The 14457-nt window shown below is 45.9% G+C and overlaps 1 protein-coding gene across 6 annotated transcripts in view; it reads right to left on the bottom strand.

Annotated features, from left to right (window-relative positions):
- rab27b (RAB27B, member RAS oncogene family) overlaps positions 1-14457 on the bottom strand; it is a 178570-nt gene that overhangs the window by 21748 nt on the left and 142365 nt on the right. For all 6 annotated transcript variants that reach the window (XM_067983695.1, XM_067983667.1, XM_067983677.1 and 3 more), the window contains exon 3: positions 2922-3007. In XM_067983695.1, the coding sequence (XP_067839796.1) occupies positions 2922-3007 (86 nt within the window). The remainder of the gene's footprint in view (positions 1-2921; positions 3008-14457) is intronic.

The following is a 14457-nucleotide window of genomic DNA, read 5'->3' as shown; positions in this document are numbered from 1 at the left end:
GCATGCCATGAGCAGTCTCGCAAGAATTTTGTATTCTATATTATTTTCAGTATTCGTTGATTTACTAGCATGTTATTTCTATTTCTGTACTAACAAAAGATTTCTTTTTGCAATTATAGCACCGTTTTCCTTTGGGTGATGACTGCCTTCCAGAAGTTAGGACAAGGGGTTCTCCAGGAGAATGTCAATATCTCTCACACAGAAAAGTAAGGCATGAAGGAGGAAAACCAGAATAGTGCAATAACACTGATATTCCAAATGATAACGATAATCTATACAATGTAGATTTGTTACTAAAAAGGCACACCCACCTATAGATAATTTTGGGTCTCAATTTAAATAAATGAGTTATTTAAAACTGCTGGTTATGTTGAAAACGTTTTTGTGCTCAGAACAAAGACTTTGCATGATCTGACTGGCAGCACTGAAAGCTGGCCATTGTCTCAAGCTTTTACAGTGCTACAGAGGTGATTTAAAATCACATAATACAAGAGGGGAGGGGAACATCATGGTGATGGTCATAAACACAGTTACAAACCAATCTAACCATGTTCGCTTAAGGAACAGGAAAAATAAGTATTTGAAAAAATCCCACAGTCAGATCATGCAAAGTTACTAATCTAGATTTCGGAATCAAGGGAACAAGATCAAAATTTGCTGATGACACCAAATTTAGAGGTTAAAATCGACATGGCTTCACTCTGCAGTTTAGAATTCAGCAAAGGAGATTGATTAAGAGGGGAAAAATAGAGTATGAGAGTAAACTTGCAAGGAACATAAAAGTGGACTGTAAAAGCTTCTACAAGTATGTTAGAAGAAAAAGATTACTGAAGACAAATGTAGGTCCCTTACAGTCAGAAACGGGAGAATTCATAATGGGGAACAAGGAAATGGCAGAGCAATTAAACAAATATTTTGGTTCTGCCTTCACGGAAGAGGACACAAATAACTTCCCAGAAATGCTAGCAATCCAAGGGTCTAGTGAGAAGGAGGAATTAAAGGAAATTAGTGTTAGTAAAAAAATAGTGCTGGAGAAATTAATGGGACTGATAGCTGATAAATCCCCAGGGCCTGATAACCTGCATCCCAGAGTACTAAAAGAGGTAGCCATGGAAATAGTGGATGCATTGGTTGTCATCTTCCAAAATTCTATAGATTATGGAATAGTTCCTGCATATTGGAGGGTGGCAAATGTAACCCTGCTATTTAAAAGAGGACGGAGAGAGATAACAGAGAACTACAGACCGGTTAGCCTAACATCAGTAGTAGGGAAAATGCTACAGTCTATTATAAAGGATGTGATAACAGGACACTTAGAAAATATCAACGGGATTAGACAAAGTCAACATGGATTTATGAAAGGGAAATCGTGTTTGACAAACCTACTGGAGTTTTTTGAGGATGTAACAGGTAGGATAGATAAGGGGGAACCAGTGGATGTGGTTTATTTGGATTTTCAGAAGGCCCTTGATAAAGTCCCACATAAGAGGTTAGTGTGCAAAATTAAAGCACATAGGATTAGCGGTAATATACAGTCATGGATTGAAAATTGGTTAACAGACAGGAAACAGAGAGAAGGAATAAATGGGTCTTTTTCAGGGTGGCGGGCAGTGACTGGTGGGGTACTGCAGGGATCAGTGCTTGGGCCCCAGCAATTCACAATATAAATCAATGATTTGGATGAGGGAACCAAATGTAATATTTCCAAATTTGCTGACGACACAAAACTAGGTGGGATTGTGAGTTGTGAGGAGGATGCAAAGAGGCTTCAAGGCGATGTTGAGCTGAGTGAGTGGGCAAATACATGGCAGATGCAGTATAATGTGGATAAATGTGAAGTTATCCACTTTGGAAGGAAAAACAGAAAGGCAGAGTATTATTTAAATGGTGGTAGATTGGGAAATGTTGATGTACAAAGGGACCTGGGTGTCCTTGTACACCAGTCACTGAAAGCAAACATGCAGGTGCAGTAAGCACTTAGGAAGGCAAATAGTATGTTGGCATTCTTTGCAAGAGGATTTGAGTACAGGAGCATGGATGTCTTACTGCAGTTATACGGGGCCTTGGTGAGACTACACCTGGAGTATTGTGTGCAGTTTTGATCTCCTTACCTACGAAAGGATATACTTGCCATAGAGAGAGTGCAGCGAAGGTTCACCAGACTGATTCCTGGGATGGCAGGACTCTCATATAAGGAGAGATTGGGTTGACTAGGCCTGTATTCACTTGAGTTTAGAAGAATGAGAGGGGATCTCATTGAAATATATAAAATTCTGACAGGGCTAGACAGACTGGATGCAGGGAGGATGTTTCCTCTGGCTGGTGGGTCCAGGATGAGGTGTCACAGTCTCAGGGTACGGGGTCGGACATTTAGGACTGAGACGAGGAGAAATTTCTTCACTCAAGAGGGTGGTGAACCTGTGGAATTCTCTACCACATAGGGCTGTGGAGGCCAAGTCACTGAATATATTTAAGAAGGAGTTAAGATAGATTTCTAGACCCAAAAGGCATCAAGGGGTATGGGGAGAGAGCGGGAATATGGTATTGAGATAGAGGATCAGCCATGATCATATTGATTGGCAGAGCAGGCTCGAAGGGACGAATGGCCTACTCCTGCTCCTATTTTCTATGTTTCTATGCTGTGAAAGGACAGGAATCAAACTGAAACTAGAGATCCCAGCGGAAAGCCCTGGCAGGTAAAATCCTTCTCAGAGTTACTAAAATGGTACACGTTTTTCCTCTCTCCAAATAAAAAATTATTTGCCAATCGTTTTTTTCATAAAGCCAGTGCCTCTTTAAATAGAATGTAATGGGACCAGCAAAGCCTTACAGCTTGAGAAAATTAAATCGATCATTGTTTATTATATAAAAAACTGTAGAAACTTATGCTGACTGTTAGTTTACAGTATATATAGCATTACCTTTCCTGCCCAGCTGTATCCCATAGTTGGAGATGGATTTTAAAGGGGTTGCCTGTTTTACCATTTGAGCCTCCAACATGGTGCACCTAAAAAATAAATAACATGGGATTAGTGTTCATAGAAACATAGAAAATAGGAGCAGGAGTAGGCCATTCGGCCCTTCGAACCTGCTCCGCCATTCAATATGATCATGGCTGATCCTCTATCTCAATACCATATTCCCACTCTCTCCCCGTACCCCTTGATTCCTTTTGTGTCTAGAAATATATCTATCTCCTTCTTGAATACATCTAATGACTTGGTCTCCACTGCCTTCTGTAGTAGAGAATTCCACAGGTTCACCACCCTCTGAGTGAAGAAATTTCTCCTCATCTCAGTCCTAAATGTCCTACCCTGTATCCTGAGACTGTGACCCCTTGTTCTAGACAGCCCAGCCAGGGGAAATATCGTATCTGCATCCAATCTGTCTAGCCCTGTCAGAATTTTATACGTTTCAATGAGGTCCCCTCTCATTCTTCTAAACTCGAGTGAATACAGGCCGAGTTGACCCAATCTCTCCTCATACGGCAGTCTTGCCATCCCAGGAATCAGTCTGGTGAACCTTCGCTGCACTCCCTCTATGGCAAGTTTATCCTTTCTTAGGTAAGGAGATCAAAACTGCACACAATACTCCAGGTGTGGTCTCACCAAGGCCCTGTATAACTGCAGTAAGACATCCTTGCTCCTGTACTCAAATCCTCTTGCAATGAAGGCCAAAATACCATTTGCCTTCCTAAGTGCTTACTGCACCTGCATGTTTGCTTTCAGTGACTGGTGTACAAGGACACCCAGACCCCTTTGTACATCAACATTTCCCAATCTATCACCATTTACATAATACTATGCCTTTCTCTTTTTCCTTCTGAAGTGGATAACTTCACATTTATCCACATTATACTGCATCTGCCATGTATTTGCCCACTCACTCAACTTGTCTAAATCACCTTTGCATCCTCCTCACAACTCACGATCCCACCTAGTTTTATGTCGTCAGCAAACTTGGAAATATTACATTTGGTTCCCTCATCCAAATTATTGATATATATTGTGAATTGCTGCGGCCTAAGCACTGATCCCTGCGCTACCCCACTAGTCACTGCTCGCCACCCCGAAAAATACTCATTTATTCCTACTCTCTGTTTCCTATCTGTTAACCAATTTTCAATCCATGCCTGTATATTACCGCCAATCCCATGTGCTTTAATTTTGCACACTAACCTCTTATGTGGGACTTTATCAAAGTCCGTCTGAAAATCCAAATACACCATATCCACTGGTTCTCCTTTATCGATTCTACCAGTTACATCCTCAAAAAACTCTAGTAGGTTTGTCAAACATGATTTCCCTTTCATAAATCCATGTTGACTTTGTCTAATCCCGTTGATATTTTCTAAGTGTCCTGTTATCACATCCTTTATAATAGAATCTAACATTTTCCCTACTACTGATGTTAGGCTAACTGGTCTATAGTTTTGTGTTTTCTTTCTCCGTCCTTTTTTTAAATAGTGGGGTTACATTTGCCACCCTCCAATCTGCAGGAACTGTTCCATAATCTATAGAATTTTGGAAAATGATAACTAATGCATCCACTATTTCCATGGCTACCTCTTTTGGTACTCTGGGATGCAGATTTTCAAGCCCTGGGGATTTATCGGCTTTCAGTCCCATTAATTTCTCCAGCACTAATGTTTTACGAATACTAATTTCCTTTAATTCCTCCTTCTCACTAGTCCCGTGGTTCCCAAGCATTTCTGGGTAGTTATTTGTGTCCTCTTCCATGAAGACAGAACCAAAATATTTGTTTAATTGCTCTGCCATTTCCTTGTTCCCCATTATGAATTCTCCCGTTTCTGACTGTGTGGGAACTACATTTGTCTTCACTAATCTTGGTCTTGCCTTGGGGTGTCAAAGATGGCGTGCTGCAATAGGCATTAAAGCTCTATTGCCTTAGGTCTACTAATATTTTATTAGGTCCATTACTTGCACATAGCAGCACACAGATGTTGCACTAAAGAGGCAGTGTCACCATGGGGCTGATATTCTATGCCTATTGCCCAATTTACACTGAAAAACAGGGTGGTAAGAAGGTTATGTTCCTCCTGGTCGCACAAAAATAATCTAGTCCGCAGCAGGTCCCCTCCCTCGGGATTGCCCCTCCCCCAACCCTCACCAGATCCCTATTGTTGGCCAACTTGGCATAGGAGCCGGCCGATTTCCTGCCCTTCCCGACTAGCAAGCTGCCTCAGAGTGCCCTTTCAGCACATGCAGCTCACTGGCTGCATGCTAATGAGATTCGACCACCAAGATGGTTGAGGTTTCGCGCTGCTGCAATCGGGTGGACGGCCCGATCGTAACACCGCCACCCCCACCCCCACACTGATCACCGCAGCAAACCAAAATCAGACCCATTTGTTTCTGAAACATGAGACACATTGTTAGAGATTTGAAGAATCCTATCCCCCTCAATCAGGCATCTCTAATATATCCGGGTACGGTAGCATAGCGGTTATGTTACTGGACTAATAATCCAGAGTCGTCATGAGTTCAAATCCTGCCATAGCAGCTAGGGAATTTAAATTCAATTAAATAAAATCTGGAATCAGTACTCTGGCCATGAAACTACCGGATTGTCGTAGAAACCCATCTGGCTCACTAATGCCCTTTGGGGAAGGAAACCTGTCGTCCTTACCCGGTCTGGCCTATATGTGACTCCAGACCCACAGCAATGTGGTTGATTCTTAATCACCGTCTGAAACGGTCTAGCAAACCATTCAGTTATACAATCTCGCTACAGAAAATCACATTAAGAATAAAACCGGTTAGACCACTAGGTACCAGACACGACAAAGGCAAACCAAGCCCAGTTGACCCTGCAAAGTCTTCCCCACTAACATCTGGGGACTTGTGCCAAAATTGGGAGAGCTGTCCCACAGACTAATCAAGCAACAGCCTGACATAGCCATTCTCACAGAATCATACCTTTCAGCCAACGTCCCAGACTCTTCCATCACCATCCCTGGGTATGTCCTGTCCCATCGGCAGGAAAAACCCACCAGAGGTGGCGGTACAGTGATATACATTCAGGAGGAAGTGGCCCTAGAACTCCTCAGCAGTGACTCCGGACCCCATGAAATCTCATGGCATCACGTCAAACATGGGCATGGAAACCTCCTGTTGATTACCACCTGCCGCCCTCCCTCAGCTGATGAATCAGTCCTCCTCCATGTTGAGCACCATTTGGAGGAAGCACTGAGGGTAGCAAGGGCACAGAATGTACTCTGGGTGGGAGACCTCAATGTCCATCACCAAGAGTGGCTCGGTAGCACCACGACTGACCGTGCTGGCCGAGTCCTGAAGGATATAGCTGCCAGACTGGGCCTGCGGCAGGTGGTGAGTGAACCAACACGAGAGAAAAACCTACTTGACCCTCGCCCTCACCAATCTACCTGTCGCAGATGCATCTGTCCATGACTGTATTGGTAAGAGGGACCACGCACAGTCCTCATGGAGACGAAGTCCCGTCTTCACACTGAGGACGCCATCCAATGTGTTGTGTGGCACTACCACCGTGCTAAATGGGATAGATTCAGAACAGATTTAGCAGCTCAAAACAGGGCTCCATGAGGCTCTGTGGGCCAGCAGCAGCAGAATTGTATTCCAGCACAATCTGTAACCTCATGACCTGGCATATTCCTCACTCTACCATTACCACAAGCCAGAGGATCAACCCTGGTTCAATGAGGAGTGTAGAAGAGCATGCCAGGAGCAGAACCAGGCGTACCTAAAAATGAGGTGCCAACCTGGTGAAGCTACAACTCAGGACCACATGCATGCTAAACAGCGGAAGCAACATGCTATAGACAGAGCTAAGCGATTCCACAACCAACGAATCAGATCAAAGCTCTGCAGTCCTGCCACATCCAGTTGTGAATGGTGGTGGACAATTAAACAACTAACGGGGGGAGGAGGCTCCATGAACATCCCCACCCTCAATGATGGCAGAGTCTAGCACATGAATGCAAAAGACAAGTCTGAAGCATGTGCAACCACCTTCAGCCAGAAGTGACGAGTGGATGATCCATCTCGGCCTCCTCCCGATATCCCCACCATCACAGAAGCCAGTCTTCAGTCAATTTGATACACTCCACATGATATCAAGAAACGGCTGAGTGCACTGGATACAGCAAAGGCTATGGGCCCCGACAGCATCACGGCTGTAGTGCTGAAGACTTGCGCTCCAGAACTAGCCGCGCCTCTAGCCAAACTGTTCCAGTACAGGTACAACACTGGCATCTACCCGATAATGTGGAAAGTTGCCAAGGTATGTCCTGTCCACAAAAAGCAGTACAAATCCAATCCAGCCAATTACCGCCCCATCAGTCTACTCTCAATCATCAGCAAAGTGATGGAAGTGTCGTCGACAGTGCAATCAAGCGGCACTTACTCACCAATAACCTGCTCACCGATGTTCATTCGGGTTCCGCCAAGACCACTCGGCTCCAGACCTCATTATAGCCTTGGTCCAAACATGGACAAAAGAGCTGAATTCCAGAGGTGAGGTGAGAGTGACTGCCCTTGACATCAAGGCAGCATTTGACCGAGTGTGGCATCAAGGAGCCCTAGTAAAATTGAAGTCAATGGGAATCGGGGGGAAAACTCTCCAGTGGCTGGAATCATACCTAGCACAAAGGGAGATAGTCGTGGTTGTTGGAGGCCAATCATCTCCACCCCAGGACACTGCTGCAGGTATTCCTTAGGGCAGTGTCCTAGGCCCAACCATCTTCAGCTGCTTCATCAATGACCTTCCCTCCGTCATAAGGTCAGAAATGGGGATGTTTGCTGATAATTGCACAGTGTTCAGTTCCATTCGCAACCCCTCAGATAATGAAGCAGTCCGTGCCCGCATGCAGCAAGACCTGGACAACATCCAGGATTGGGCTCATAAGTGGCAAGTACCATTCGTGCTAGACAAGTGCCAGGCAATGACCATCTCCAACAAGAGAGAGTCTAACCACCTCCCCTTGACATTCAACGGCATTACCATCGTCGAATCCCACACTGTCAACATCCTGGGGGTCACCATTGACCAGAAACTTAACTGGACCAGCCACATAAATACTGTGGCTACAAGAGCAGGTCAGAGGCTGGGTATTCTGTGGCAAATGACTCACCTCCTGATTCCCAAAGCCTTTCCACCATCTACAAGGCACAAGTCAGGAGTGTGATGGAATACTCTCCACTTGCCTGGATGAGTGCAGCTCCAACAACACTCAAGAAGCTCGACAACATCCAGGACAAAACAGCCTGCTTAACTGGCACCCCATCCACCACCCTAAACGTTCACTCCCTTCACCACCGGCGCACCATGCCTGCAACGTGTACCATGCAGCGACTCGCCAAGGCTTCTTCAACAGCACCTCCCAAACCCGCGACCTCTACCACCTAGAAGGACAAGGGCAGCAGGCACATGGGAACAACATCACCTGCACGTTCCCCTCCAAGTCACACACCATCCCCTTGGAAATATATCGCCGTTCTTTCATTGTTGCTGGGTCAAAATCCTGGAACTGCCTACCTAACAGCACTGTGGGAGAACCTTCACCACACGGACTGCAGTGGTTCAAGAAGGCAGCTCACCACTACCTTTTCAAGGGTAATTAGAGATGGGCAATAAATTTTTATTCATTCATGGGATGTGGGCGTCCTTACCAGCGACGCCCACATTCCATGAATGAATTTTTAAAAATGCAGGAGTACTAAATGAGGATGCGGGTCAATTCTTAGATTTAACTGTGTAAAAGGTATATATAAACTGTTTGAAAAAATAGCAGAACTCAAGATGGATGAGTCACCAGGTCCTGATATTATCTACCCTAAACAGCTGAAGGAAATGAGAGAGGCGAGGCTCTGATCTAATTTTTTGAATCCTCCTTAGATGTGTAAATTGTGCCAGGGACAGTAGCCAAATTAACAAATTTATTCAACAAAGAAGGATAAGCTGGGTAATTTTAGACCAATAGTGTAACATCAGTTGAAACATTTGAATTCATAATTCATGATAAAATTAATTAACATTTAGAAACGCATAGGAACATAGGAACAGGAGTAGGTCATTCAGCCCCTCGAGCCTGTTCTGCCATTCAATGAGATCATGGCTGATCTGTATCCTCGCTCCATCAACCCGCCTTGGCTCCATATCCCTTAATATCCTTGGCTAGCAAAAATCTACTGATCTGATTTAAAATTATTAATTGAGCTAGCATCTACTGCTTTTTGTGGGAGACAGTTTCACACTTCTACCACCCTTTGCGTGAAGAAGTGTTTCCTAACTTCTCTCCTGAATTGCCTGGCTCTAATTTTAAGGTTATGACACTTTGGCCTAGATTCCCTCACCAGCAGAAAAAGTTTCTCTCTATCTACCCTAACAATTCCTTTCAAAATCTTAAAAAGCTCAATCAAATCACTCCTTAACCTTCTATATTCCAGGGAATACAAGCCTAGTTTATGTAACCTCTCCTCATAATTTAATCCTTGGAGCCCTGGTAACATTCTGGTGAAACAGTGCTGCACTCCTTCGAAGGCCAATATATCCTTTCAAAGGTGTGGTGCGCAGAACTGTACACAGTACTCCAGATGTGGTCTAACCAGGGCTTTGTCTAGCTGACCAAAACTTCCTCCTCTTTATATTCTAGCCCTCTAGTTATAAAGGCTGACATTAGCCTTTTTGATTATTTTTTGTACCTGACCACTACACTTCAGTGATCTGTGTACATGGACCCCTAAATCTCTTTAGACCTCCACTGTTCCTTGCTTTTCACCATTTAAAAAATACTCGGACCTATCCTGTTTTGGTCCATAAATGGGCAATAAATGCTGGCCTTGCCAGCGATGCCCACATCCCATGAACGAATAAAAAAAGGTTGAAGAACAGAAATGAGATCATAAAATGATAGATTTCAATAAATTTGTTATTGGGAAAATCATGGCAGTGTTGGGCTTTAGTTATCTTCAGCATTGATAGAGAAGAGGGGAATGTACTTTCAATACAAAGTAGACTTCACTCTCCGACTAACTCAATGTTATAAGACCATAAGAGCATAAGAGCATAAGAGAGAGGAGCAGGAGTAGGCCATTCGGCCCCTCGAGCCTGCTCCGCCATTTAATGAGATAATGGCTGATCTGATTTTTACCTCAACTCCACTTTCCCGCCCTTTCCCCATGTCCTTTGACTCCCTTGCTGATCAAAAATTTGTCTAACTCAGCCTTGAATGTATTCAATGACTCAGCCTCCACAGCTTTTTGGGGTAAAGAATTCCAAAGATTCATGACCCTCTGGGAGAAGAAATTCCTCCTCATTTCCGTCTTAAACGGGCGACCCCTTATTCTGAGACTATGCCCCCTAGTTTTAGATTCCCCCATGAGGGGTAACATCCTCTCAGCATTTACCCTATCGAGTCGCCTCGGAATCTTGTATGTTTCAATAAGATCTCCTCTCATTCTTCTGAACTCCAATGAGTATAGACCCAACCTGTTCAATCTTTCCTCATAAAACAACCCTTCCATACCCGGAATCAACCTAGTGAACCTTCTCTGAACTTCCTCCAATGCAAGTATGTCCTTCCTTAAATAAGGGCACCAGAACTGTACGCAGTACTCCAGGTGTGGTCTCACCAGCACCCTGTACAGTTGTAGCATGACTTCCCTGCTTTTATTCTCCATCCCCCTAGAAACAAAGGCCAATATTCCGTTTGCCTTCTGGATTACCTGCTGCACCTATATGTTGACTTTTTGTGTTTCATGTACGAGGACATCCAGGTCCCTCTGTACCGCAGCATTTTGTAGTATTTCTCTATTCAAATAATATTTTGCTTTTTTATTTTTACTCCCAAAGTGGTGACTTCACACTTTCCCACATTATATTCCATCTGACAAATTTTTGCCCATTCGCTTAACCTGTCAATATCCCTTTTGAGATACTTTGGGCTCGATTTTCGCGTTGGGTTACCTGCAGGGTTTCCAGCGGGGGGGCCCCGAAAATCCCGATATCCGGTCACGTGACTGGATCGCGCCGAAATCCCGCCCACTTCCGGGTACCGCGCTGACGTGCGGGGCTGCGCGCGCAAGCCCCGCTGGTGGGAATCCCGCAGGCAATTAAAGCCAGCGGGGTTCCACTTGAGAGTACTTACCTTGCTTGTTGAGGTCAGTTAATGAGCTGAATCAGCTGTCAAAAGAGGAAGTGTGGGATTTTGGGTTCAAGCCAGTGAGTTTCCCACACTGGGGGAAACAGTCTCTCTCCAACCAGGCGTGTTGCAGCCAGCAGCCTGTGGCAGGTGCCAAGGTGCACTCCACGGGGGAGAGCCCTCACCCACGCAGGAGGCCACCGCGTCACATAGGGCAACCCCTGCCCTCCACCACCCCCCGCCAAGCCAGAGGACAGACCAACACGAAACCGCAGCCCGAGTGCGAGGAACCACCCACCTACCCTGCACAACCCCTCAGATCAACACCTGCCAGATGGGTGGTGCGTGGACACCCTCGGAGGACGAACAGCATGACCAGCCCCAGCAGCCTCGCAGTCCACGCCGTCCGCCGCAGAGACGTGGAGCCCCCCAACACGGTGTTGTTGCACGCCCACCTGCACAGCAGGAGGGAGGGCTACCGCTGGGAGAGACGCATCGCAGAAGGCACTACCCTCGCCGCAGGGTCCACAGACCGAGGCGCAGCTCCCCGGACCTCTCCGAGCAGCAGTGCACAGGGAGGCGCAGATTCGCTCGACATGTAGTCGTGGAGATCTGCAGGCTCTTTCATGCCGAGCTGCTCCTGGCAGGCCCCAGCACCAACTGCTTACCTGTCGCTGTCAAAGTCACCACTGCCCTCCACAACTTCTCCTCCGCATCCTTCCAGGGTGCAGCCAGCTACACCGCCGATGTCTCTCAGTCGTCTGCGCGGAAGAGCCCTGCAAATACACCTGCACCTACTCTGCAGTAACACGATGGGTGGCATCAGTGGTGGGTCCTCATAGTGATACCCAGGAGCGGGCATTATTGGACACAACGGACAGGATTCGCGGAGACATGGCAGTGGTGGTGTCAATATAATGTGTGCTGTTTGTTGCTCTGAAATTCAATATAGGTAACACCCAGGACAAACCCTCAGACACCCTTGTGCACCCCCTTCATGCTCACGACACGTTTGCCTTACGCTGCCTACTGCACATATGTGATGCATGCCCTGTGGCTGCAGCACAGGTGGTGGCAGGTTGAGTGAGGCTGGCCGTGAGGGAGATGCACGAGAGGTTGAGTATGGGATGGAGCAATGAGATTGTATGAGGATTGGGTCGCGTGTTAGTGGCAGGATGAGTACTGGCGAGGTGAGTAGGTGGAGGTAAGATGAGGATGGGGTTTGAGTGGGTATGAAGGGTGATGTGACAGAGTAGTGTTGGCAGTGCCGAAGGAGATGTGGGGTGGGGGCAGTGTTGTGGCAGACGGAGTGTAGGGGAAAGACTTCGTGTTCTCACTGTGGCTGACCTACTGCAGTCATTGCAGCGCCTCCTGCACTGTATGCAGGTGGGCGATATGTTGGTGGCGCAGGTGACCCCCTCTGCCACCTCGAGCCAGGCCTTCTTGGTGGCAGAGGCAGGCCGCTTCCTCCCGCCCGCCGGGGGGAAGATCTGTGTCCTCCCCCTCCTCCTCACCCCATCTGATGATACCTGGGGTGAGGCATCATTAAACTGGGAGCAGCCTTCCCCCTGGGCTGCTCCATGCTGCAATTTGTCCCATTGGTTGCAGCATCTGTCAGTGGAGGACTGCCCCTTTAACTAGAGAGCCTCCAGCTGACAGATCGAACTGCGCATGCGCAGCCCGCCCGACGCGCAGACCAGCGCCGTGGACCCCGGAGGAGCAGGTAATTGATTCCTATTAGTGTGTTGCCTGCTACGATCGCGCGGGCAACCCACTAATTTCGCCGAGCGTGTTGACCACGTTCCCGGAGGACCACCCGCTGGGAACCCGCAGGCCTGCTAAATTCGAGCCCTTTGTGTCCTCATTGCAACTTGCTTTTCCACCTAGCTTTGTATCATCAGCAAATTTGGCCAGAAGACTCTGTTCCTTCATCCAAGTCATTGATATATATTGTAAATAGTTGAGGCCCCAGCACTGATCCCTGCGGCACCCCACTAGTTACAGATTGCCATTTTGAAAATGACCCTTTTATCCCGACTCTTTGTTTTCTGTTAGTTAGCCAATCCTCTATCCATGCCAGTATATTCCCCCCAACACCATGAGCTCTTATCTTGTGCAGTAATCTTTTATGTGGCACCTTATTGAATGCCTTTTGGAAATCCAAATATATTGCATCCATTGGTTCCCCTTTATCCACCCTGCCCGTTACTTCCTCAAAGAACTCTAATAAATTTGTCAGACATGATTTCCCCTTCATAAAACCATGTTGACTCTCCTTGATTGTATTATGAGTCTCCAAATGTCCTGCTGCTACTTCCTTAATAATGGATTGTAGCATTTTCCCAATGACAGATGTTAGGCTAACTGGTCTATAGTTACCTGCTTTCTGTCTCACTCCCTTCTTGAATAGGGGTGTTATGTTTGCGGTTTTCCAATCCGCTGGGACCTTTCCAGAATCTAGTGAATTCGGAAAGATTACAACCAATGCATCCACTATCTCTGTAGCCACTTCCTTTAAGACCCTCGGACGCAAGCCATCAGGTCCAGGGGACTTGTCAGCCTTTAGATCCATTAGTTTACCTAGTACTTTTTCTCTAGTGATAGTGACTGTTTTTAATTCCTCCCTCCCCTTTGCCCCTTGATTTTCTACTATTATTGGTGTGTTATTAGTGTCGTCTACTGTGAAGACAGATACAAAATATCTGTTCAATTCCTCTGCCATTTCCTTGTTTTCCATTATTATTTCCCCAGTCTCATCCTCTAAGGGACCAATGTTTACTTTAGCTACCCTGTTCCTTTTTATATACTTGTAGAAGCTTTTACTGTCAGTTTTTATATTTCTTGCTAGTTTACTCTCATAATTTATTTTCTCCCTCTTTATTATTCTTTTAGTCATCCTTTGCTGGATTTTAAAGTTTTCTCAATCTTCGGGCTTACCAGTAATCTTTGCCATGTTATATGCTTTTTCTTTTAACCCAATACCATCCTTTACTTCCTTAGTTCGCCATGGTTGGTTCAGCCTTTTTGTGGAGTCTTTCCTCCTCACAGGGATATATTTTTGTTGCGAGTCATAAAATGTCTTTTTAAATGTTTGCCACTGCTTATCCACCATCATACCATCTCATCTGTTTACCCAGTCCCCTTTAGCCAATTCCGCCCTCATTCCTTTATAATTGCCCTTATTTAAGTTTAATGCAGTAGTTTCAGACCCAAGATCCTCGCTCTCAAACTGGATGTGAAATTCTATCATGTTATGATCACTGCTTCCCAAGGGATCCTTTACTTTGAGATCATTAATTAATCCTGTTTCGTTACCC

Source organism: Heptranchias perlo, chromosome 1, assembly GCF_035084215.1.
Source record: "Heptranchias perlo isolate sHepPer1 chromosome 1, sHepPer1.hap1, whole genome shotgun sequence".
Lineage (NCBI taxonomy): Eukaryota > Metazoa > Chordata > Chondrichthyes > Hexanchiformes > Hexanchidae > Heptranchias > Heptranchias perlo.
The sequence above is the reverse complement of the archived record's forward strand: the minus strand, read 5'-3'. Positions and strand labels throughout refer to the sequence as shown.